Raw genomic sequence first — 27,104 nt, 5'->3', positions numbered from 1 at the left:
TATTATTTTATACTTCAATCTGATGGCCGCGGATCGCTATTTCATGCAGTGATGCACTCCCGGCGCCTGATAATTTTACATTTGGACCTAAAGAAACAATTAGCTAATGATCGTTTTATCCACTGATCATTCTTTTTATTACACAGAGCGATAATTGGCTGAATCAGCCTGATTTGGCCTATTATCCCTCTGTGTAATAGGGCGCTAAGCTGAGACTTCCTGTTCAGTTCAGATCATTTCAGAGCAGTGCCCCCTTATCAACACAGAAAGTATTACAATGAGAGGTGACACCGGTATATAGATAACAGAGGTACAGACAATAGCTGTTCCTCACAGCTCAACATCCCCCTTCCTGTAGAATGACCTCTATAAAGGTCATCAAGCATGTCCCGAAGCCTTTCTCATCCATCTGAATGGGGCAGGTGCTGCCTATTGTTGTCTGGGGTCCACGGGGACAGTTGCATTAGGAGGACAAGGAGAGGAGGTAAAACGTTCACGTAGTGGTTTATAGATTGAAGCCTGGTTCCAAAGACAAAAATATTTTATTGCCACAGTCACAGTTTTCTAACCTTTGCATTTCAGGGAGGTGTAGAAGATGAAATTTCCCTTTCCGCATATATAACTCTTGCTCTTTTGGAGGCCGGAGTGTCTGTGCAAGTAAGTGATCGTGTTATGCCAAGATATTATTAAATAAAAAAAAAAATACAAGAAGCCAAGTTTTAAAGTTCTCTTATACCTGTTTAGGATCCCTTAGTAAAAAATGCTCTGTCTTGTTTGAAGAAGGCTTCCGAAAATGCCACCAATGTCTATACACAGGCTCTGCTGGCTTATACCTTTACATTAAGTGGAGACAAAGAACTCACAAAAACTTTGATGGACAAGTTGGAAGAAAGGGCAGTGTATGGCGGTAAGGGAACAAAGGAGAAATGTTTGGCTTGGGCGTCATCGACAGTATTAAAGGACAAGTGCCATGAAAAACTTTTTCCCAGTAATTGAAGCACATTACAAAGTTATATAACTCTGTAATATGCTTCAATCACCTATCTGCCTCCCTTCCCTGTCTTTTCCCCTCTCCACCAGGAAGTGTCCTAACTCACACAGACCTGATTACTGTCATCACCGTCACCAAGCTCTTCTCTCAGCTCCTTCTCCTGTTACACCAGTCTCCCCCCTCCCCTGCCTTGTCAGGTGACAGGCTTGCTCAACTCCCATTGGCTGAACAACTGCAAGCCATCACTTGTCACATCTCAGTTGCTTATCTTCCCTCAGACTGACTCCAGCACATAGGCAGCTCCCCCCTCCCCTCATACCCTCTCTCCCCCTTCCCTCATACCCTCTCCCCCTCCCCTCATACCCTCTCTCCTGCTGCTGTGGACTCAGTGAAGGAGTCATGTCACTAGAGAAGATAAGCTGAGCAAGCAGAGTCACCTGACAAGGAGGGGGAGGCTGGTGTAACAGGAGCTAGAGCAGCCCTCCTGCTGATCACTCATCCTCACAAGAAGGAGCTGCCTGGTGACGGCAGTAATTAGGTCTGTGTGAGTCAGGACACTTCCTGGTGGGGGGTGGAGGGGGGAAAAGACAGGGAAGGGAGGCAGACAGGTGATTGAAGTATATTACAGAGTTATATAACTTTGTAATGTGCTTCAATTACTGGGAAAAAGTTTTTCATGGCACTTGTCCTTTAAAGGGGTTTTGCCATAAATGTTTGATGGGGTGGGGGTCAACTGATGGAACGATGACCAATTCTGATATCATGGGGACCATATTGGTAGGAAGTCAGTTCCAGCAACTGTGTAGTCTCCAATATGGTAAAGGAAAGATGGCTGATAACAAGTCTGGTTTTCTAATTGTCTACAATGGAAAAAGGTTGTTTATGGAAAGCCACTTCTCTACTCAACACATGGTGGTGATCACGTCTGATGTTTCAGCTTTACCACCACTTGTATGTAATCACACACTGCAGTAAATATGATTATTTATCTATCTATCTATCTATCTATCTATCTATCTATCTATCTATCTATCTATCTATCTACCTATCTATCTGTCTGTCTAGTCTAACGATCAATCTATCTTGCCTGCAGATGGACAGCTACACTGGAAACGTGACTCTCCTCCTCCTCCTAAAGACAACTACTGGTCCCGAGCTCCATCAGCAGAGGTGGAGATGACGTCCTATGTGCTCCTCGCTCAGCTGTCTGGTCCCACTCAAGACTTGGTAAAAGCCTTACAGATTGTGAACTGGTTGAGCAAACAGCAGAATCCATATGGCGGATTCTCTTCTACACAGGTGAATGAAAGTAAAGCCACAGAGTGCTTTCAGTAGGTAATTCAGTATTCAGTATAATTGGTAAAGGTGATGAATTGTGGGAGTGTTTACTGTAGATAGATCTATTACTCTATTGATGGGACCCATAATGATCAGAAATCAGAGGGAAAACCTGTCAGTACTGTATATGTACAATTTCCTACAAAGATACCATAGATGAAAAAAATATTACACGGTAATAAATTAACGGGATATTCTGCAAATCAAAATTATAAAATGTTTACATTATTTTATTAAAGTTATGTAACTTTGCAATGTAACTTTATTAAAGAAAAGTTTTTTGTTTTGTCTTTTATATTTTTACATTGGCAACAATAAGGGGTGACACAGCCCCTATGTCGAGAACTGCAGGGCTGCTCAAGCTGCAGGCAGTGCTAGTGATACAAAGCCTTCTCTGATATCTATTCTAATCCATGTCAGCATAAGAAAATATATAATTGGAGAAGCAGCCTATGTCAACAAGGTTGCAGCCACAGCAGTCTATAAAAGAGCAAACGGGATACCTGTCAGTCACTGCTCGCTCTGCTACAGCTCTGCAGCGCTAATGACACAGACAGCATAATGTCTATCTATACTAATGCTAATATTCATTAGAGCCACGTTAGTGATTTGCAACTGCTAGGACCAGGGCTTGAGCAGCCCTGCAGTTCCAAACAAAGCAGTTAGTGACAGCAGAGGGGCTGTGTTCCCCCTTTCTGCTGCATCTCAATGTAAAATAATGTTTTAAAAATTACATTACAATTTTATATAACTTATTGTAAAATTATTAAAACTATATTTTATCCAGAATACCCCTCTTTGTAACCACTCTGCAAGAGAAGAGGACCATTCACTTTTTATTAACTTTTAGACTATGTTCACATTTTGTAAAACACCAGCCGTTCCATGAACCTGCTGCGTCACGGAATGGACTGCAGTAGCGGCCGGATGATCTTTAGCGCCGCTGAGTTCTGATGGAGGGGCGCATCTGTGCACGCCCGCATCAGAACTCACCACTGCACACAATGGAGAGTGCGGCCGGAGCTGCACGTTCCATTGTGGGAACTGACAGGGTTTTCTGCAGCCGCTATTCATTGAATAGCAGCCGCAGAAAACTGACATGTCAGTTTCTCGCTGCATCACTAGGGATCCCGGCCGGAGTGTATACTATGGGCCACATGTATCATCCGGCGGACGGATGATTTTTGGCGGAAAGTGCCGATTTGCGTATTATTTTATACGCAAATGGCCGATTTGCGAATAAAATAATCGCAAATCGGCACTTTCCGCCGAGTACGCCAGGGGGCGGAAAGGGGGCGGAAAGTAGGCGGGAAGTGGGCGGAACGGAGGGCGCGGACTCAGAGTCCGCGCGATTTATCATCCGTTCCGCCCAAATGTACGCCGAAAACCTACTCCAGTCCTCAGCTGGCGTAGGTTTTCGGCGGTGCGCACCGGCGCGCACAGGATTTATGTACAGGCAGTCCGCCTCTACATAAATCCCCGTACCGCCGGAGCTGCGGGGGCATTTTTAAGTCCGGCGTAAAAAACGCCGGACTTAATAAATGCCTCCCTATGTGTATACACTCCGGACGGGATTCCCTCAGCCTTCAACACAACGTAAGTTCCATGGAAATCATGGCCATTGCAACAATGGCCGTGATTACTGCAGAGCTGACGTTGTGTGAACATGGCCTTATATGGTATATGAAAATGGATCTTCTAAAGCAGACAACTGTTCATGCTTTTGCTAACTAGCCTCTTCCTTTCCAAGGACACAGTGGTGGCTCTTCAGGCCCTGGCCAAGTATGCAGAGGTCACATTCACTGATAAAGGAGATGGGACAGTGACCATCAGCTCCCAGATGGGATTACTTAAGCAGTTTCATGTGGACAAGAATAATCGTCTTCTGCTCCAAAGGGCCAAGCTATCAACAATTCCCGGAGACTACACTGTGACATCCTCAGGAAGTGGATGTGTCTTTGTCCAGGCAAGGAGAACTCAATACAATATTCTTCCTAATCTAATCCCAAGAAACAGTCACAGTCATTCATGGTATTGAGCAGGCATGAATATAACATCTAGATATCAACCAAGTTCAGTACCATAACATTGGCAACTTGACTAGCAAACACCATACTAGTAGAGTAACAGGAGATATTATTTTATGTTGTGTATATTCTGAACAACTGTAACTTTTTAAAGGAGAAGTCCCATGGAATTTAAAAAAAGGGAGGAAGAAAGGTGGGTGCGGAAAAATAATAAGCAAAGTAAACGTACCCGTCCTCGGCTGGAAACTGGGGATGTCACTTACCCAGCTCTTCAAGCTGCAATGGCCCAGCCCAGTGTCTTGCCCCAGTTACTGATTGGCTGACTAGTCAATCACTCACCTGGGCACATGACGTTGCAGGTGAAAGAGCTGTAGGACATCAGTGGCTGTCAACAGGACACAGGAGTGCCACTATGGGACACGAGGGTAGGAAAGTTTACTCCCCCCCCCCCCTGCCTTCCTTCTTTTTTTAAATTTCACAGGACTTCCCCATTAACCTTCTAATCTAATTGAATCTACTTTAACCATTTCTAATCCACAGGCTGTACTGAGGTACAACATCCTTCCACCAAAAGGTGCAGCAACTTTTTCATTAACCATCACGCCATCTTCAAGAAGAGAATGTCTTCTAGATCCCATGACAAATTTTGATGTTCTCATCACTGTAGCGTGAGTTATATATTTTCCCCCAAAGTTTTTCAATAGCTAACTTCCTAATTATGTCTAGTTACCACTACAGTAAGGTTCATAGCACTAATATTAATGGGAAACACTCTTATCATTATGAGTATTTCACTGCCATCCTATGTGTTTGTCTGGATGAACCGATATACAGTGTGTAGATGTCCTGTAGATAATTCTGACTTCTTACAGTACAGCTTTATGCAGCCAAACGCCATAGTACAGAACCTTGTATGCTCTAATACTTTATCTACGCATGCTTCCAGGGGACTTATGCAGTGCTTCACAAAAGCACCATATGCAGCATACAGAATGCATGGGTAACCCATTGGCTCAGGCTTTGTATCCACAGAATGGTAACTGGCCAACCCTATTGACTTAAAGATTCTTAGGGAATTTTGGTAGATTAGTGCCACATGTCAAAATTCTTGATGCTTAGTGATTTTACCTCTGCAGTTATGTTGGAAATCGGGAGAAATCAAATATGGCTGTTATTGAAGTCAAGATGTTGTCTGGCTACATTCCAGTGAAGAGCACAATAAGGAAAGTAAGTTACAAGGATTATAATAGGACTGAGGGGTAATGTTTACCAGCAGGTGTGATGTATCATATAGGCCAGGCAGAGCTTAATAAGAAAAACTATGCAAATTAGCTACGCAACAGGCTCCGGAGCCACCGCCAGAAGGTATTTTCTCGCATGTTGTGACATCATCTGACTCCGTTGATGGACTGTGCGCAAGGGCAATCAGCGACTGGTGATTTCTCCTGCCCCAGTCACTGACTGGCTGAGCAGGCATCATTACATCTGCTCAGGAGAGATACTGGAGCCTAGCGGGGGTGCCGGAACAGCAATCCAGCACTAGAGAGGCATGGGAACAGGTATTTTCTCCTCTGCCTCTGCCTTTAAAAAATTGTTACCAACGTCGAACTTCTCCTTTAGTGTATGTCCATGTTTGTCTGAGCAAGAAGCATTATCTACATGCAAAAAATAAGTTGACCTAGTCGAGGTCTCACTGCTCAGACCCCCACTGACCAGGAGAACAAGCCAAGAGAAGCATACAGTATATGCTAGTGCTAAATAATAAATAACATGATAAACATTATAAATGTTTTTGACATGTTCTTGTAACATAAATAGAAAAATGCAGCAGCAACCTGCAAGTGCTAGGACTTACCGTATATACTCCCCCCTAGATTCTGGGCAAACCATTTGATGAAATATAGTGTACCATCTTACCAGGTTAAGGTGAACCTCAGGGAGATGGTCCTACACTAAGTGTCCAACCTTGGACTAATACAAAGTCTGCAAAACTGGGCGTGCAGGACCTAACTAATCTCTATTTAAAACACCCAGAAAAATGTTTTGGTGACAAAGCCTATTCATAATTCTTCTATTCTTCCATAGATGTAATATTGGTTGTAATTTTAAATTATCTTCACAGCTGGAGAAGGACAAACTAATCCAGAGAAGTGACATCCAGACGGGCTCTGTGACTCTTTACCTGGACCAGGTCTGAATGATTTATTGCCTTATAACAGAGGTTCTTTTGTAGAATTAATGCTTCAAGTAGAGAATATTGTACCTCACAAAGGTACCATACAGCAGGCTTCACACATAGAAAACACTATGACAGTATGACAGTATGATAGTCCCCTATGGCTACAAGGTTGCTTTATAGTGCTCTATTGGGTGCTTTATATTAAAGATTTTCTTCTCATATTTGAAATTTTCAATTTCGCGCAATTCATCATTTTTGTATCTCAAGGATACGCCAAAAACCTACTCCAGTCCTCAGCTGGCGTAGGTTTTCGGCGGTGCGCACCGGAGCGCACAGGATTTATGTAGAGGCAGTCCGCCTCTGCATAAATCTCCGTAGCGCCGGAGATGCGGGGACATTTTTAAGTCCGGCGCAAAAAACGTTGGACTTAATACATGTCCCCCTAAGTCTATTTGGCTGTTTTTACCACCAGTGATGTGGATGGACCCTAGTAAATAAGTTTAAGTTATACTATGACTGGTGCCACCGGTGTCCAAGTACCTGGAGCTTCTCATGACTGTGGAGACACATGGAGGAGGTCTACTGGATGGTCACATGTTCCGGATATATGTTTGATCTGTTGACACATTTAGAACTTATTCTGTATTTTCTCCCTATAGATTGATCACAATCCAGTAAACCTCTCGTTTATGGTGGAACAGGACATTGTGGTGAAGGACCTAAAACCGGCTCCAGCTAAAGTATACGATTACTATGAGACAGGTAAACATATAGGGGAGATTTATCAAACATGGTGTAAAGTGAAACTGGCTCAGTTGCCCCTAGCAACCAATCAGATTCCACCTTTCATTTCCCAAAGAGTCTGTGAGGAATGAAATGTGGAATCTGATTGGTTGCTAGGGGCAACTGAGCCAGTTTCACTTTACACCATGTTTGATAAATCTCCCCCATAGAGATGGTGTAGTAAAATAATAAAACCTGGCACATACTGTATTTAGACTGTCTAGTCTAAGTTTAGAACATCTGTTGGTTGTTTTAGGGTCATTCAAATTTAAACGATAATTGTTTTGTGTAAATGCAGTAAACGATCAAACGACCAACGAGAAATCGTTCATTTCTCATTTGGTGCTGACACCGTTTGCTAATCATTCGCCGTAATTCCACATTTGTTCACTAATTGTTCGGTGTAATTCAACATCATTCCTTCATTTTCTGGCATCAGATGGAATAAACAATTGTAATAACAATCATAACTAACGACTATTTTTCTGTGTAATATGGTAAATGATTTCAGGATAACAATTAACCATCTCATTTGCGTTTGTTTATCGTTAATTGTTAAAAATCACTTTGTCTAATAGGACCTTTGGGCCAAAATTTCATTAAAAAATGTTGCCCCATTTTAGCTGTATGGCTAGGCTTTAAGCCACACCCACTCCAACATAGCCATTCCCGAGTCAAGCAGGGCGTTAAAAAGATGGTTCACAAGTCAAATAAAGCAGGTTTTTAATGCATACAAATGTTTATCTCCTCCAGAATGTCTCACTATCATTACCAATCTATATCAATGTCATTGTGAGGTAGTATTACTTAATATATTCAACATGGAATAACAATTAATTTATTTAACTCTATTTTTTTAGATGAACAAGCCTCGGCAGAATACACTCACCCCTGCAGCACTGGTAAGTAATTGCTTCTTTCTTTTTAATAACGGGGATGGTGCCTCTTGTCTGAATCAAAATTAAAAATTAAAAATAAAATAAAATAAAAATTTTTTTTAGAAACGTATATTTATAGCACAAAAAAATATAAAAAGGTTTTATTAGTTTTATCAGTATCCAACTTCTGCAGCCACCAGTAATCAAATGCCGCACAATCCGGGTTCGTACGTTTTGTTCATATCTATTAGCTAGTTCTCACTTGACTTTGTGTCAAGTGACTGATACTGTCTCAGGCTGTGTTCCCACACAGTATTTTTGGTCAGTATTTTCCATCCAAAAACCAGGAGTTGATTGAAAACACAGAAAGGCTATGTTCACACACTGTTGAAATTGAGTGGATGGCCGTCATTTAATGGTAAATATTGGCTGTTGTTTCAAAATAATGGTAATTATTTGCCATTAAATAACGGCCATCCACTCAATTTCAACAGTGTGTGAACATAGCCTTTCTGTGTTTTCGGTCCACTCCTGGTTTTGGTTGCAAAATACTGAGCAAAAATAGTGTGTGGGAACATAGCCTCATAATGCAATTCTCTGGAACTGTTTCACTTCAATAGACACAGAGTAGAGAAAGACACCAGTGGCCACGCGCCTCTCTTCCCGCCTGTTCTAGTGATCAACCAATAAAATTTTTTGACATACCCCTAAGACGTGTTAAATGTTTCAAACACCCAACATAGTTTGGAAACATTCTTGTACTATGCTACTGCCAATCTATCCACATTCATTGCTTGAGTTGCCCTTTTACAAAATTTTACAAAAGTACACCCTGTAAAACTTTTTTTTTCTTTTGCTCTGATTACAGATGAATCTACAAATTCAAGATAAGACCTGACTGTTGTGTATACAGCATCTATTCATGTCTACCACGCAGATCTGTTTCTCAGATGATGATACTAATAAACATATCTTACATTATTTGCCTATTGATTTACTGATCTCAGTCCAATGAACCATTGAGAACATAGTTTATTGTGTTAACCTCTGATTTTGCAAACATAGGTCCATTTTCACATTCGGGTATGAAATGGCAAGTTAAAGGAGTTATCCAGTGTTAGAAAAACAGAGACAGCACCACTCTTGTCTTCAGTTTGGGTGCAGCTTTTGCAACTCAGTTCCATTGAAGTGAATGGGGCGTAAATGCAAACCACACTGGAACTGGAGAAAAAAATTGTGTTGTCTTTGAAGAAAGTGGGCATGTTTTTTTAACGCTGTATGTTGGAGAGAAGGAAGGTCATCAACAAGGGCCATCTTTCTTTCATGAATTTGACCAGTCCATGTTTTACATCATTGGTAACTGATCTGAGTGATTTTTGTGCAACCCTTCAAAAACAAAATTTCCCATTCACCACTAGGTGCTCTTGCCTATTGGTACCCATATTGTATAGGGCACTGACAGATGTTCTCCAGCAAACGCCAACTGAATCTTTCCATGTAATTGCTTAATCTGAACATACAGCTTAGGCAAACTACAAAAAAGGGGCCCTCAGGATAGGGGTTAACTATTTTATTGTGGTGGATACAATCTTGAGACCAAGGACCCGAGTTTCTAGTCAAAATGGAGCAGCAGGACATGCATGTGTATGAGGAGAGAGTAACTATCCCAGGCTTTATCCCGGAGTAGGACTGGTTCTGGCCTGCTTTCAGGGCCGACAGGTTTCCTTTAATAAAGACCTGTAGAGAAAATGTTTTAGTTCCATGTTATATACCGTACAAAGCAATAATTATAAAATTCTTTAAAAGGAGTTTGTGGCATTTAAACATCACTGGAAATTATAAGCCAAGACAAAATCTCCTGCAAAAGTGAGCATCTCCCATTTACCATCACAGCTGTTTCAGGGTTCTTGTCCTGCGCAGGGTGCTAGGCTAGCCTTTATCATGGGACAGCTGTGTTTTCTAGAGGAGAACATCAAAGTGGTGTCATGAGTCTTATAAGTCATGCAATGCTCCACTGAAATTTTTTTTTTCTTTTTTTAGCAAGGCTGCCCTCCTCCGCAAGGAGAAAAGCTCGCCCTCTGGTGAAGAACGACAGTTATGTCCAGGTGATTTTGCAATTTTTTTTGTTCTTCTCTTGAACTGGACATTGAACTGGTTAATCCAAACTCAGCAAATATTTAGTGGTCAAAGGGTCAAAGGGCACAGTCTCTTCCTCACAAAGTATAACAGAGTGTGATTAGTTTGTTATATAGTTAATAGCAGACAGACTGCCAAGCAGTACCTGCAGGATGCTGCCGCCAATTACTTATGTGATTCTGATACTTTTACAAGTCTCAACTAACCTGGAAGCTAAACTGTGAGTTCTGAGAAACTTTCCCAAATTATTTGTCTTTCTTCATCATTTTTCCAATGTTTACATTGTTTGTTTGTTTTTTTGTTTGTTTGTTTGTTTGTTTTTACTGTGACATTGCAGAGATTTTCTGTAGAGATTAGACAGCCAAGTGGTTATTGCATAATAGAAAGGAAAACCATACTCTTTGACTGCTTGGGGTCGATGGCCTTACCATGGCTGTTTCTTGTGTTTGTAAAATGTACTATTCTCGTTCTTCCACCTCTATATATTCTTGTTTTATTCTTAGTATTGAATATAATATTTGTGAAAAAAAGTAAGGAAGAAAGAAAGAAAGAAAGGCGCTGTATAATAGGAGTAATACACTATTTGCTGAGCTGTTTAGTTACAGAAAAAAGTGTAGACATTCAACTGAGTGGCCACTGTGTGAAACAATACCCAAGAGTGTACACTTGTGGTGTGTAGTCTTGGTATTGTGTTCTTTCCAATAAAACCTTATCTGGAAGGTTGGAGGTATATATTATGTATTATGTTTAAACAGTGTACTCTATTTTTTCTTGCGTGTACCATAGAATAACTATGTACTATTTTACTGTTTTATTATCCTGTATATTTTACATACTATAGTTGATTTGTATTCGTATATCTACTGTATGTGTGCTTGTGTACATGTCTGTATATACAGTATATGCCTGTGCAAACTTGAACTTTTCTGCATTTCTGCTGGGATTGTGGTTCCAAGCCAGCCATGGCACCAACGGCATAGCTCTGTTATGGTTAATAGTGTTGAGTGAGCACTTAAATGCTTGAGTGCTCGCTACCTGTCAAGCATTTCTCAATGCTCAAGTGTTTGACTCAAGCAACAAACCCCATTAAAAATCAGAGACTCCAGCATTTAGCCAGGTTCCTCCTACTCGGCAGAGGGGAGGGTGTTTGGTTCATTAGAAAATGATGAAAACACCATGGAAATGAAATGATGGAGAAAATAAGAGAAAACAATTGTATGAATGAAGGATGAAGGATATTATAAAGGATGAAGGATGAAGGATCTTATAAAAAGATATTTTTGGGTTCTTCTCACCTGAGCGGGTTGTGTCAAGCCACAACTACCCCTATGCACATGTTATATAGAATAGTTAAAGCAACAAGACTAATTACTGGACTCCATAAGGGTCTGGAAGAAATTCCAAATGTAACAAAAAAACACCTCTGCGTAGACTGCCAATGTAAATAAGTTTCTTGATCCTACTGGATTACACGTTTTGAGGTCTTACATAACCTTTCCCTCCAGATGATGCTGATGTCCTGATGATCTGAGGAAGAAGTTATGTAAGACCTCGAAACACCAATAAACGTATCTACATTGGCAGTCTGTGCAGAGGTGTTTTTTTCGTTACATATAGAAATGAAATGGGAACAGCAGGGGGAGCATGCAAGAACATAAAGTGCAAACAGCATACGAATAGTGTGAGAACATAACGTGCAAACAGTGTACAAATAATGTAGGAACATAACTAAATAAATAAATATTTAAGTATGTACATAAAGTCATCAGTACAGTACAGGGTCCATAAATAATTTTAATAAACATGAAGACCACACAGTTCTCGTAGCCCCAACTGCTGAAGAACATGTAACCCTGCTGAACATAGACTAACATAGGTATATTCATGAAATACATCAATGGACAAGTGTAGGAAGCACACATTGATTCTGTGGTTACAATTAGAATGCTGTAAACCACAAAGGTTCCTATGCTTGTTAATGCCTTAATTGGCAGGATTCCCACGCCAATTAAGGCTGATAACTTTCTTTGTGGGGCTCCTAGAAGAAAATTATTTTACGTTAGTGACAGCACATATTACTGAGTATCATTAACCCTTAAAAGTCACAGAACCACATCAGGGAATTAGAATGGTGAGCTAGTAGCTTTCAGCACCGGCATCCCATGCTTCTTTGAGCACTTTATTTAAACAGATGTCTGCTGCCCACAGACACCTTCTATAGCCTCACAGGCCTGCTTCTGAACAACTTTACATTTGCTGTATTGGACTTTTACATATAATCGTACTATAAATAGTCCAGGACAGAGACAACATGCAATCCAGAACACAAAAAGTAAGTTTTAGCAAAAGTTAAAAGTCTGTATAAGGCTATTTTCACATTGGAGGGTTTGTTTAGTGGTGGATGTCTTCCATAAACATATAATTGGGCAGGAACCTTTCCACTACTGTTGTAAGATTCAATTGTGATGATTATGAGTATTATTTACTTTTCTTTGCTACCTTTTAGGCGTTATGCTCTCATATTTCCCAGCACAATGCATTCCAATCAGCCAAATAATATGTGCTTGCACTTAGAAGATATAAAAGGAGATTGCAATGTAATAATTACTCTGACCATAGGAAAAAAGACCACACCTTTGTTAACTGAGCGATGCCAGAAGAAGGCATCATACGTATGTAAATCAATCCAGGTATGTTAATATCTAAATATTTACTTTATTTTAGCGTGCATAATAAAAATTGGGGTTCTACTGGTGGTTTCTCTAAAAGTCTTGTGAATTTTTATCTGGTCAGGACAAGGTTTGCATGCATTATCTGCGTACCTACAGTATGTAATGGAGACCTGTTTTATGTCTTTTAGCATGAGGTACCAAACCCAGATGTATGTTGATGATTTGCACAAACCTCATGTACGTCAACTGTTCTGTAAAACTGCAGTTATCAGTCCAGACGGATTGCATGGTTTGCTGAGAATATCTCTATTAAAAGTACAGACCATCAAATTGTTATTTATATTCCCAGTCTAAATACACACCATTGCTGTTCAGCCTTTCTGATGATGAACACTTGAACTGTGGAATAAGCTTACAGCAGTCTTATCTTAAAGAGAATAAATGCCTTGGAACAGAATTTTGTTAGTTGTCCTTTTTTGTCCTAAATCAATAGTAGATGTGAAATAAAGCACATTTGTAATATACATTCCTTATTATTTTATTTTTTGTCATGATGTTGTAAAACAAAGCTGAACTTACCAGAAATCCAGGTCCAGTCTCCTGAAGGCAAATATTTCTGACTTGTGCTGGTTGTATAAAAGAGACTAAACATAGGAATTCTGGCCAGTACAGAGAGTCACGGCTCAATGTGTCCGTCAATCACATGACTGCAGTCAGAAAACAGGAAGTGCCGTGTTCTCCATGATAACAACAACAAAAAAATAGTAATGAATGTAAATTGCAAACTTGCTTTATATCACATCTACTTTTGCTATAGATTTTGAAAGTTTTAACAACAGGTACATTTTAAGGAACAAGTGAATTTTCATTTTTGCTCTTTTGTTTGTTTGTTTGTTTTCTCCAATTTTATTTTACTAAACTTGCTAAATGTGCTTAAACTTGCTCTATTCTGACTTTTATAACTTTTTTCTATATTTAAGTCTGTAGGGCTGTGTGAGGGCTCATTTTTTGCACCATTAAAAAAAAAAAAGTTTTTAGCGGGAAACATTTCCATATAACTTTTTGATCAAATTTTATTAAAATGTTTTCTGGGATGTGTTGTGACTAGAGATGAGCGAATCGCCTGTCTAAACAAAGTGAAACACTTCATTTGATTGACAGTCCGTTTATCAGCCGCCTGCTGGATCCAGCTTTTCCCAACACCCGGGGTGGAGCGGCAGGGAGCAGAACAGAGTTGAAAGGCAGACGGCTAACAAACGGCTTGTCAATCAAATGAAGCATTTCGCTTTGTTTAGACAGGGGATTCGCTCATCTCTAGATGCAACCAAAAATCAGCAATTTTGCAATTTGATGGCATTTTGCGCTTGCACTGTTTACTGTGTGAGATCAGGAATGTGATAATTTAATACTTCAGGATGTTCTTTGTGCCAGTAGCAAATCTGTATATTTTTTTGGTAAAATATTTACAAAACAAATATATATTTGTAAAAATTGTAAAAGTGGGATAATTTTAACTTTTACTATGGGATGGATTTATTGAAATTTTAAAAAACATTTCTTTATTATATTACTGTAGTCCTCCTAGGGGACTTCTATAAGCAATACCATGATGGAGATCAATGCAATATGTACTGCATTAATCAATGATTTTTGCATTGTATTGCTACAACCTGCTAGAGACAGGCTGAAAACATTGCCGATTTTAGGCAACCCAGGAGGCCTCATAGAGGCCTCAGGCTGCACTGATAATGGATCGGCTCCCCACAATCTTGCTGCGGGGAGGGGAGGTTAAGACCATTTAATGGTTAAATAGCCAGTACAAAAAAAATAGCTGGCATGGAAGATTGCTCCATTACAGCTTTTAGCGACGGCCCCTAGGTGCTGATTGCAGCTGGGAGGCCCCATGTATAGAGCAGGCTCAAATCCTGAGCCTGCACTGTACAATGATGATGGCATCAGGACAAGCATGCACATCCTGTTTCGTCAACCAGTAAAACTGCATAGACCAGGACTTAACATCTATGTTTAACTTTTTATAGGTATATAAGCTATTGTTTATAGTTACTTTTTATTATCTGATATACTAAGAATATCCTTCTTTGTCATATCTGTTTCAAAACATATTTTATATTATTATTGGTGATGATTATTATTAACTTTATTAGGCAGTGTCCTGGTCAGATCCTGTTTCAATTATAGTCATCTATTTAGATGTTTGTACTTTCTAATACATTACAGATCCCTAATGAGTTGGGCAGCTTCCATCAAAGCGGTACCCTATTCCTCTCTATACAGACTGCTTATGAGTTGATCCATGAAAGCAGAAGAGTTAATATTAAGAAGAAAATGGACTTAGATGCTCAAATTTTGCTCCAAAGCGACAAACCTGTATATAAACCCGGCCAGACTGGTAAAGTTAGGGTTTAGGAAGCATTAAAAGTTATTTATTTATTTATTTTCTTGAAAGCAACATTAAAATAGAATCCAATAGAGTTCCAGAGTATCTTCTGGTGGTCCTGAATTCACAATAATTTGCAAATATTCTATTAGATCCTATGGATGATGTCTTGTACAATGATAACAGCAATGTTCAACAATAAAACTTGTGTATATGTTATGTGTAGATGAGATTGAACCCTAATAATTCGATCCAGTCCATCCAAGAATCAAGAGTTTGACACTTGCATGAAAAAGTTTGTATCAGTCTTTGAGGCTTCTATGGCCACCAAACATAAGAGTACATGGACTTTTTGACTAGAAGACAAATAACAATTCTAACATGTGCCTGTCCCCTATATTTTTGTGTGTTTTCTTTTCATAGTGAAATTTCGTATTGTGTCTATCAATGGAAACTTCCAGCCAGGAAACACAGAGGTAAGTTTGATATACAGAAACAAGGTATAGATGGTAATAGAAAAGGGGTGCTGGGCTTCGAAGTGACACTGAGCACTGTACACTGATGCATCTGTACATTGTCTTGTCTAAATTTACACAGTCAAGTTTTAGTTTACAAAACTATTGGTTGCCTTACAGTACTTCCGGCAAAGGTAATGTGCCAAAATGTTTCAGCAATACAAACAACATAATCTCTCAACAGCTGCATGTCACAATCGTGCATTTTGGTTCCATAACTGCAGTGTAAAAGGCTTAATGAATGGGGACCACTGTGTGTTTATATTTATATTATTTTTTAACAATCGCTTTATTTGTTTCTTTTTCAGCTTCCATTTGTAGAATTACAGGTAATAAAAATGCACAAAAAAAAACACATTGAAATAAATTTACTCCAGGAGTGCGATCTGTGAATCACACAATGGGCATGCTGCAGGAGCTCTGTAGACTTTCTGTGTTTCACTCCCGGCCAGGTGACATCCCGGATACAAGGCAGAATTCCTAGCAACCTAGGATGATATGGGGGCTGCGTCACCATTGGGAGAATTCAAACTCCCAGCAGCTGTGCCGCAATCTGTTGTGTGACTGGCACTTCTCCCTGAGAGTCAAATTAGTTCTAAGCATGTGTTTGTGGGGAGGATCAGGGGGCCGGTCCAATGACCTTCCAGACCTCCTATATAATGTCCCCTAGTTCTTGTCAGCTATTCGACTTGATTTTAAGCATGCTTAGAGTCTCATACCTTTTCCGTGAATTGTTTCATTGCTTATTCTGACTTCGGCTCTGCTACTTGACTATTCTTATGGATTCTGCCTGATTGGTTTTGACCCCCAGCCTGCTTACTACCCCTTGTATGTAAGTTTGTCTTGTTCTCGTTCAGTGTTACCACTTATCGCAAATAGGGACCGTCTTTGTGGTTGTCCACAGTTGCCAAGGTCTGTTGAGGCGAGTAGGCAAGATCAGCTGGTAGGAACCAGATTAAGGCTTACTGTCTGTGTCCTTCACTACCCTTCTCAGGCTACCCTACCTACGGTCTTGTCAAAGTTGCCCTGTGTAATAGTGATTGGGCCTTTCTGACAAGGGAAAAAAGTGTACAAAAAGGATGTACGGTTGACGACTGGTTGCCTGGAAGGGCTACATGAGCCATACAGTGATCGATCTTGTTGCCAGGTGGAATATTTGATCAGACCTTGAAAAGGACCTGTGAAGGAGCACTGATCACCAAGACTGCCACTCAGTCATAGATGGCCTTGGGATGCTTAATAGAGCCCTATGTCTATTTGAAGAAACACAGAGATTTTTTATGTAAATTAGGCCTTTAGAGTGCCCTATAATTATTGCAGTAAAAGACTGCAGAAGAATATTGCAGTGAAAGACTGTTAATAAAAATTCCTTTCTATAACTTATCTACGGGAAAGGTAAGAATGGACACATCTGTATATGCACTAGATATTCAGACAACTTCAGCATTAGCAGATCTGTCCATATGGCCATTTACAAACAACTCTTCCAAAATGGCATATTTCTTCTGCTTTTAGGATCCAGGAAAGAACAGAATTGGCCAGTGGTTGAACATCAGTCTTACCCAGGGAATGGCTGATCTATCTTTTCCTCTTTCCCCTGAGCCCCAACTTGGGGTATATTCCATTCGGGTAAAAGACAAAGTCCATACCTTCATTGTGGAAGAATATGGTAAGGACAGGGTTTTTTTTCAGTACTGAGCTTATGTAATAGAATTGTTACTGACCTATAGTGCATTTATTTTTTTACGGTTTAGTGCTGCCAAAGTTTGAAGTTAGCCTTGAACTTCCAAATCTTATAACAAAGAGCATGGAGACCTTTCCAGTAAAGACGTGTGGCAGGTAAGAAAACTGGGCTCTAAATTACTTTTTATGGGTAGAGTTTAAAAGACAAGTGTCTATCAAAGAGAAAAATCAGGTGGCAGACAGGTGACAACCAAACACAGCTAAGTCTGATAACTGATGCTGAGCTGTGATTGGTTGCCACATGTTTGAAACAAGAAATGTGTCCAATCTAATGGATAGATCTGGGCCAATGTTTCTGTTGTCTGAAGCCACCATTCATGTAGCATGGGTGATAATTAAAGAAAAATGTAATATAAAGTAAAAAAAAATCCCGCTGTGAGTATGTGAGTTAACCCCCCGCCAAGAGCATACATTACCTGCTCAACGCCGTGGCTGCACGTGAGGCTCCTGGCTCCGGTCCCGCTCAGCCAATCAGTGCACGGCAGCAAGGGATCAATGGCACTGGATCCGTAGCGCATTTCGATGTGAAGGCACCCTTATGCAGTTAAATGTCATAAATAAAACTCATTACTATGTACTGTGAAAGATCTTTGAGAAGACCACCCAAAAACTACAATGATAAATGATCTTTATATTCTAGTATAGTGTCAGGTATATATTATACCTTCTAGACCTTAAGCCAACACCATTCCTTCGTCATTTATTATCCTTATACTAACTCTTGATTGGCTCTTGCAAAAGTAAGTGCCCATTAAAAAGCTTTATGAGGGTGAGTGGAATGCTGCATATGCCGGGCACCAAGGTCATACAGTAAACTGCTCTATTTTTCTGCTATGGGCTTCTAATAGGTGGAATGTTTTATACCTATACACTCAGTTTCTAGCATTAGAAAGTCACAACTTTTTGAGCAACGCTTAATTTATGCCAAATTTAATATGATTAACACCAGTAAACTTACCACTTTCTTACCTAATCATTTAGATTTGAAGGACATTTTTAGAAATTCTGGTCAAACATGGTTTTATACAAATATGTTCGCTCAACACCAGCAGTAACATTCACAGTGCATAAATCACACATAAGCAATGTAAACTACAAGGTGCAAACCCAACCGAGCAAATTAATAATAAAAGTATGGGGATGGCTTGTCTGACAACCATAGCCTAGCTAGACAAACACATAGTGGGCCACTGCATCTACACTATACATTCCTGACAATTAGCTCTAACTACACAGTAACAGTGCCCTAAAAAATAGCACTAAGAGGATAAAATATTTGGTGTAAAATAGGGGTAAGAGAAAGAGACAGTCTTCTGCACAGGATTCACTATACAAAAAGCTCTAAATATAAAAGTATCCGCATACTGGATATATGGATATGTGTTATAGCACTTTGATAACTATAATAACTAAAGACTCTAGTTAAAAGAAATTTCCGGAAAAAAAAACATTTATCATTTTTTTTAATCTTCCAGATACACATATGGCAAACCAGTTCAGGGAAGTTATAAGATCACCGTGTGTCAAAAAGTTGCATCTGGGCCCTACATTTTTGGGCCTTCAATTGCTAGGCCCTCTTTACCCTGTGTTCGCTTTGATGGAAAGGTAAAATCTATAGCACCTGGTGCTGCAAATCTGTCCTAAGTTTAGTCTAGTATTTCAGCTCAGTTCCAGTGAAGTGAATAGTGCAATTGCAATACCATACATGACCTAAGGGCAGGTGTTCTGCTGTTTTCATTAACATTTTTACACTTTTTTAAGAAATGTGGCTATGCATTCCCCATTTTACTTTTTTATTTATTTTTTCCCCTAAGATTGATAGACCTTGCACCAATGCATTTGGTGCCAAGTCAGTTTAAATCTGGATTTTACTAAAAATTGAGTTTCGGTCAATTCCAAGCTTTTTGTGATTTGTTTTGTAATTCTGACTTTAGCCACAGAGACAGTAAACAGCAACATATACAGTATCATTTATTTATTAGAAGAAAAAAGTGTTGGGCTCCTCTACTTTTTCATAACGGACAGATACAAACCGCTTTTTCCTGGGGTGGGAAGGGTTATGGATTTTGGCCCTTCCCACTCTGAAAACACCAGCCTAAAGCTATACCCAACCCTTAACTCCAGGCTGGATGGTACCTTCCTGGTCCCCGTAATGGAGGTCAATACTAGGGTAATAATTAGAACGTTAGGGTCCTATTCCACGGGCCTATGGGGCCCAATCAATAATGTAATTGAGCGCCAATCTGCTAGATCGGCGCTAGTTTACTGGGCCTATTCCACGGCCCAATAATCATTTAGCGAAGGCTGCAGGGACATCATTACCGATGTCCTTGCAGCCCTTATTTAAACACCATACATTACCTACACATGTAGCATGGCTACTCCTGCGCCCCTTCTTTCTCCCGGTCCCGCGCGGAGCAGCAGCTTCGGTGCAGCCTGTCTGAGCTGACAGAACGCAGGAGCGCAGGAGCCCTGCAACATGTGTAGGTAATGTATGCTGCTCGTGAGATCGTCGGACGTCCGCCAGGCATCGCTATTCAACACAGCGATGCACGGTGGGTGCCCGATGATTTTAGGTTTTAACATGATCATCGGCTGATTGTTGTTTCTATTCCACAGAGCAATAATCAGCCAAATTGGGCCAATTCAGACGATTATCGCTCTGTGGAATAGGCCCCTTGGTATTATGTATTTTACAGGCTAACACAAAGCCCATTCCTAGTAATGGACACCAACTGTCAGGTTAACCCATTACAAGGCAAGTAATAATAATTAAAAAAAATGCATATACAACACCAGAAAAGAAAAACCTTTATTTTAAAAAAAACACCCTTTGTTGACCATTTAATTAAAATACAAAAGGCTGGTTATCAATGATTAAAATCTGTCTTCTTTAGCTGGATCACCTGGGTTGCTCCACAAACAATATGAGAACTTCCACTTTTCAATTATCAAGTAGCCCATATATGTACACACCAACAAAAATGGAAGGAGTGGTCACTATCACAGAGGAAGGGACAGGTGAGAACCTAATGTAATACAATGGGGTAAAAGCTATTATGGGCCAATAGTGTAAAGATCTTTCAAAGTTTAAGCTCCTATTTTCTATACCTTAAAGGGGTGCTCTGGCTAAAGCTCCCTTACTGTGCAGCTCTGACCGCCAAAAGTGTTGTTTTGTGAACACGGTCACATCACGTTCCATCGCCACCAGATTGTGCCGTGATGTCAGCTTGGGCTTCTTGCAGTGGGCTTCTTGCCGTTGGCCCTGCCTTCCTTGTGCCAGGCTGCGCCTATGCTTAGAAATATTCAGCGATTATTTTGTGACTGGTATTGTGCTGAGGGACTGGCATAGGTCTTCCCCAGGTAACTATAGACTGGTAAGTTTAATGTCCATTGTGGTTAGACTATTTGAGGGGCCTATAAAGAACTACATACAGGAATATGTAGAGGTAATAGTATTATAAATGATAGCCAGCATGGACAGAAGTTAATATGAACCTAATACAGGGGTGTAGCTAATGTCTCCTGGGCCCTGGTACAAGAGGTCAACTTGGAACCCTATGTTGTCCATTTTTAGATGGCCCCCCTCCCCCTATGTTGTTCCCTTATAGATGGCCCCCTCTCCCTCTATGTTGTTCCCTTACAGAAGGCCCCCCCTCTCCCCCTATAGATGGCCCCCTCTCCCCCTATGTTGTCCCCTTATAGATGGCTCCCTCTCTCCCTATGTTGTCCCCTTATGGATGTCCCCCTCTCCCCCTATGTTGTTCCCTTATAGATGGCCCCCTCTCCCCCTAAGTTGTTCCCTTATAGATGGCCCCCTCTCCCCCTATAGATGGCCCCCTCTCCCCCTATGTTGTCCCCTTATAGATGGCCCCCTCTCCCCCTATAGATGGCCCCCTCTCCCCCTATGTTGTCCCCTTATAGATGGCCCCCTCTCCCCTCTGTGCAAAGCAGATAAAAAAAAAAAACACACACACAACGCGCTCCTTCGTCGAGCCGCTCTTCTTCTGCATCCTCTGTCTGGCCCCCGGAAGATGCGCGGCTGCCTGGGGTGTCCCGTCCTATCCCCAGGCAACGTGCACATCAGAGACCGGAAGAAGCTATTGTAGTGAAACGTGCGTTGGGTTGTGGACCCGAGACCCTTTATTGCTGGTTCACAGGTTTGTGGCAGGGGATGTGTGATAGGCCTACCGGTTTCTTAATGTCAGCCCCCCTGTTCCTGTGATGTTGCATACCTTATGTGTTTTTTTTTCCCCTCAAGTTACTGCCTATTTGTTGTATTAACCATTTGAGCCCTGTAACATGGTTTGAGCACTTGCACTTTAATTAGGCTGGGTTCACACTACGTATATTTCAGTCAGTATTGTGGTCCTCATATTGCAACCAAAACCAGGAGTGGATTGAATACACAGAAAGGATCTGTTCACACAATGTTGAAATTGAGTGGATGGCCGCCATTTAATGGCAAATATTTGCTGGTATTTTAAAACAACGGCTGCTGTATTGAAATAATGGCTGTTATTTACTGTCATATGGCGGCCATCCACTCAATTTCAACAGAGCCTTTCTGTGTTTTTAATCCACTCCTGGTTTTGGTTGCAATATGAGGACCACAATACTGACTGAAATATACGTAGTGTGAACCCAGTCTCAGAGTATGTTCATACTACGTATATTTCAGGCAGTATTTGGTCCTCATGTCAGGTCCTCATGGCAACCAAAACCAGGAGTGGATTGAAAACACAGAAAGGCTCTGTTCACATAATGTTGTTATTGAGTGGATGGTCGTCATTTAATGGCAAATATTTGCTGTTATTTTAAAACAACAGAACAAACAGTACACACCATAGATTCTTTTGAACTTTTTCTTTATCCACAATAATTTTAGGATAAACATGCACATAAGGTATATCACCCAACACTCGTGCTCATCGTCTTCAGATGCTGTGTGAGAGACAAACAAAGTCCTTTAAGGCTCCATCAGAGCTCTGTCATCCTCATGGAAGTGATCGGCGTTGCGGAGGCAGACGCCGGATTCTGCGACGTTTCGTGGAATAGCTCCACTTTGTCAAGCATCACGTGATCAGCCCACCACCAGTATAAAAAGTCTAGGAAGTCTCGCGATACTTCCTAGACTACGGATACAGAAAGATACAATTAGATACATCCTGTCACAATCATCTAAACATAAATATTATGCATTGACCAAACTAAATGGTCACAAGGTAATCCTCTTGAATGGAAAAGAATGAAGTATCAAAGTATCCGCTAAGCTAGTGAAGCTACAAAAACGCACTGCAGCCGCATGCCTCAGTGCAAAAAATGCTACAAAAACGCACTGAAACCGCATACTTCGTTCAGACCTCCCGGATTCAGCGTACCAAGACGCTGAATCCAGAATGTCTCTTTCTGCAGTAGTCTTTTCTTGGTCTGCATGTCGTTCTCACCCTCGATCTCTTCTAACACCATCCAACGTAAATCACTAACCTGGTGTCGGCATGTGACAAAATGGCGAGCTACGCCAGTTTCTCCAAACTCATTTTCTGGTATGGTACCTTTGTTTAATATACATCGTCTAATCGCTGATTTATGTTCGCCCAATCTGATCTTGACCATTCTAGATGTTTGGCCAACGTAAGCAAGCCCGCATGGGCACTTGAGGAGGTATATGACCTGTTTAGAATTACAGGAGAACCATCCTTTGACATCAATCGGATGTCCTTTTGAAGGATGGTTCACTGTATTACCCCTAATGATGGAATTACAGTGCTGACATTTATGGCAGGGAAAAGTACCTTTTTTAGCAGCTCTGATGAACGTTTGTCTACTGAGTTTTTTCTTTCCTATGTCGGCCCTTACGAGCTGATTGGCCAGGGTTTTGCCCTTCTTATACACAAACCTCGGGGCATGCTGGAATAGCCGGCCAAATTTAGGCTCCAGTCGCAGCATATCCCAATGTTTGGTAATGATTTTTTGTACCAATTTGGCATGGTTGTCATAGGTAGATATAAACAGTAGTCGGTCATCTTTAGTCTTATTCTGTCTTTTCATGACATCCTCTCTAGACAATTTCTCCACTTCTTCTTCTGCTTTAACTAATTCTTCCCTTTTATAACCCCTTTGTTGAAATTTAGCCACTATCTTTTCTTTATTTTTGTTATACTCATCTTCTGTGCTACAGATTCTTTTAGCCCGTATTAATTGTCCCTTAGGGATACCATTAAAAGTCTGAGGGGCATGGCAGCTACTTCTAAGCAACATGTTATTTTTATCAGTGGGTTTGGAGAACAGTGTGGTGGTAATTTTATTTTGTTCATTACGATGTAATTCTACATCCAGATAGTGAACACAACTTTTATGGCTTTCCAGGGAGAATTCAATGAGAGGATGACATGAATTGAGGTAGGCAACAAACTCCTCAAGTGTTTCCTTGTTACCACGCCATAACATACACACGTCATCCACATATCTGAGCCACAGATGGACAAATTGGCTATGTGGATGACGGTGTATGAAGGTGGTCTCAAAATGGGACATGAAGATGTTAGCTACACTTGGAGCCACAGGGGACCCCATCGAAGTCCCCTGCAGCTGCAAATAGTAGTCATCTCCAAATCTGAAGTAATTCCTGGTGAGTATCACGTCCAACAAAGACATGATAAACCCAATTTTTTCATTACTGAGATCAGCGTCGAGGGACAGCAGTTCTCTCACAACTGTCATCGCCTCGCCGCATGGGATGTTGGTGTATAAGCTTTTTATGTCCATGGTACAAAACCATTGAACGTCCTCCACATCAACATCTTTAATGATCTCTAAAAATTCAGTAGTGTCTTTTAAGCAATTGGGAAGGTTTTTGACTTTTTTCTGCAAAAAACTATCTACATATACCGCAGCCGGGTGGAAGATGGAATCCACACCCGACACGATAGGGCGTCCGGGAGGTGTTTCAAGACACTTGTGCACCTTGGGAAGTAGATACAAAAGGGGGGTACGTGGATAATCATGAATGAGAGCACTCATGATTATCCACGTACCCCCCTTTTGTATCTACTTCCCAAGGTGCACAAGTGTCTTGAAACACCTCCCGGATGCCCTATCGTGTCGGGTGTGGATTCCATCTTCCACCCGGCTGCGGTATATGTAGATAGTTTTTTGCAGAAAAAAGTCAAAAACCTTCCCAATTGCTTAAAAGACACTACTGAATTTTTAGAGATCATTAAAGATGTTGATGTGGAGGACGTTCAATGGTTTTGTACCATGGACATAAAAAGCTTATACACCAACATCCCATGCGGCGAGGCGATGACAGTTGTGAGAGAACTGCTGTCCCTCGACGCTGATCTCAGTAATGAAAAAATTGGGTTTATCATGTCTTTGTTGGACGTGATACTCACCAGGAATTACTTCAGATTTGGAGATGACTACTACTTGCAGCTGCAGGGGACTTCGATGGGGTCCCCTGTGGCTCCAAGTGTAGCTAACATCTTCATGTCCCATTTTGAGACCACCTTCATACACCGTCATCCACATAGCCAATTTGTCCATCTGTGGCTCAGATATGTGGATGACGTGTGTATGTTATGGCGTGGTAACAAGGAAACACTTGAGGAGTTTGTTGCCTACCTCAATTCATGTCATCCTCTCATTGAATTCTCCCTGGAAAGCCATAAAAGTTGTGTTCACTATCTGGATGTAGAATTACATCGTAATGAACAAAATAAAATTACCACCACACTGTTCTCCAAACCCACTGATAAAAATAACATGTTGCTTAGAAGTAGCTGCCATGCCCCTCAGACTTTTAATGGTATCCCTAAGGGACAATTAATACGGGCTAAAAGAATCTGTAGCACAGAAGATGAGTATAACAAAAATAAAGAAAAGATAGTGGCTAAATTTCAACAAAGGGGTTATAAAAGGGAAGAATTAGTTAAAGCAGAAGAAGAAGTGGAGAAATTGTCTAGAGAGGATGTCATGAAAAGACAGAATAAGACTAAAGATGACCGACTACTGTTTATATCTACCTATGACAACCATGCCAAATTGGTACAAAAAATCATTACCAAACATTGGGATATGCTGCGACTGGAGCCTAAATTTGGCCGGCTATTCCAGCATGCCCCGAGGTTTGTGTATAAGAAGGGCAAAACCCTGGCCAATCAGCTCGTAAGGGCCGACATAGGAAAGAAAAAACTCAGTAGACAAACGTTCATCAGAGCTGCTAAAAAAGGTACTTTTCCCTGCCATAAATGTCAGCACTGTAATTCCATCATTAGGGGTAATACAGTGAACCATCCTTCAAAAGGACATCCGATTGATGTCAAAGGATGGTTCTCCTGTAATTCTAAACAGGTCATATACCTCCTCAAGTGCCCATGCGGGCTTGCTTACGTTGGCCAAACATCTAGAATGGTCAAGATCAGATTGGGCGAACATAAATCAGCGATTAGACGATGTATATTAAACAAAGGTACCATACCAGAAAATGAGTTTGGAGAAACTGGCGTAGCTCGCCATTTTGTCACATGCCGACACCAGGTTAGTGATTTACGTTGGATGGTGTTAGAAGAGATCGAGGGTGAGAACGACATGCAGACCAAGAAAAGACTACTGCAGAAAGAGACATTCTGGATTCAGCGTCTTGGTACGCTGAATCCGGGAGGTCTGAACGAAGTATGCGGTTTCAGTGCGTTTTTGTAGCATTTTTTGCACTGAGGCATGCGGCTGCAGTGCGTTTTTGTAGCTTCACTAGCTTAGCGGATACTTTGATACTTCATTCTTTTCCATTCAAGAGGATTACCTTGTGACCATTTAGTTTGGTCAATGCATAATATTTATGTTTAGATGATTGTGACAGGATGTATCTAATTGTATCTTTCTGTATCCGTAGTCTAGGAAGTCTCGCGATACTTCCTAGCCTTTTTATACTGGTGGTGGGCTGATCACGTGATGCTTGACAAAGTGGAGCTATTCCACGAAACGTCGCAGAATCCGGCGTCTGCCTCCGCAACGCCGATCACTTCCATGAGGATGACAGAGCTCTGATGGAGCCTTAAAGGACTTTGTTTGTCTCTCACACAGCATCTGAAGACGATGAGCACGAGTGTTGGGTGATATACCTTATGTGCATGTTTATCCTAAAATTATTGTGGATAAAGAAAAAGTTCAAAAGAATCTATGGTGTGTACTGTTTGTTCTATTGTGGATTACTATTGGAGGTTCACAGGCCCTCTAATTTACACACCAGTGTGAGAGACTCATGTGCAGCGTATTTGTGCTTTATTTTAAAACAACGGCTGTTTTATTGAAATAATGGCCGTTATTTACTGTTATATGGCGGCCATCCACTCAGTTTCAACATTGTGTGAACATAGCCTTTCTGTGTTTTCAATCCACTCCTGGTTTTGGTTGCTATGAGGACCTGACATGAGGACCAAATAC

The 27,104-nt window shown here is 40.9% G+C and overlaps 2 protein-coding genes across 4 annotated transcripts in view; both read left to right on the top strand.

The window, feature by feature from the left end:
• Positions 1-9,177, top strand: part of LOC138799208 (alpha-2-macroglobulin-like) — a 49,336-nt gene extending 40,159 nt beyond the window's left edge. For 2 of the 3 annotated variants that reach the window (XM_069980092.1, XM_069980091.1), the window contains exons 27-36: positions 583-657; positions 745-907; positions 2,085-2,290; positions 4,080-4,295; positions 4,897-5,024; positions 5,493-5,583; positions 6,479-6,547; positions 7,195-7,297; positions 8,179-8,220; positions 9,065-9,177. In XM_069980092.1, coding sequence (XP_069836193.1) covers positions 583-657; positions 745-907; positions 2,085-2,290; positions 4,080-4,295; positions 4,897-5,024; positions 5,493-5,583; positions 6,479-6,547; positions 7,195-7,297; positions 8,179-8,220; positions 9,065-9,087 — 1,116 coding nt within the window. In that variant the 3' untranslated portion in view covers positions 9,088-9,177. The remainder of the gene's footprint in view (positions 1-582; positions 658-744; positions 908-2,084; positions 2,291-4,079; positions 4,296-4,896; positions 5,025-5,492; positions 5,584-6,478; positions 6,548-7,194; positions 7,298-8,178; positions 8,221-9,064) is intronic. The other variant, XM_069980093.1, reaches the window with a different exon arrangement.
• Positions 9,178-10,464: 1,287 nt separating this feature from the next.
• The window catches only part of LOC138799207 (alpha-2-macroglobulin-like protein 1), a 50,086-nt gene continuing 33,446 nt past the window's right edge, over positions 10,465-27,104 (top strand). The window contains exons 1-9 of the mRNA XM_069980090.1: positions 10,465-10,552; positions 12,839-13,022; positions 15,243-15,414; positions 15,826-15,878; positions 16,226-16,246; positions 17,433-17,586; positions 17,672-17,756; positions 19,136-19,265; positions 20,558-20,681. Coding sequence (XP_069836191.1) covers positions 10,485-10,552; positions 12,839-13,022; positions 15,243-15,414; positions 15,826-15,878; positions 16,226-16,246; positions 17,433-17,586; positions 17,672-17,756; positions 19,136-19,265; positions 20,558-20,681 — 991 coding nt within the window. The 5' untranslated portion in view covers positions 10,465-10,484. The remainder of the gene's footprint in view (positions 10,553-12,838; positions 13,023-15,242; positions 15,415-15,825; positions 15,879-16,225; positions 16,247-17,432; positions 17,587-17,671; positions 17,757-19,135; positions 19,266-20,557; positions 20,682-27,104) is intronic.

Source organism: Dendropsophus ebraccatus, chromosome 8 (assembly GCF_027789765.1).
Source record: "Dendropsophus ebraccatus isolate aDenEbr1 chromosome 8, aDenEbr1.pat, whole genome shotgun sequence".
NCBI lineage: Eukaryota > Metazoa > Chordata > Amphibia > Anura > Hylidae > Dendropsophus > Dendropsophus ebraccatus.
This window is presented reverse-complemented; position numbering and strand designations above follow the sequence as displayed.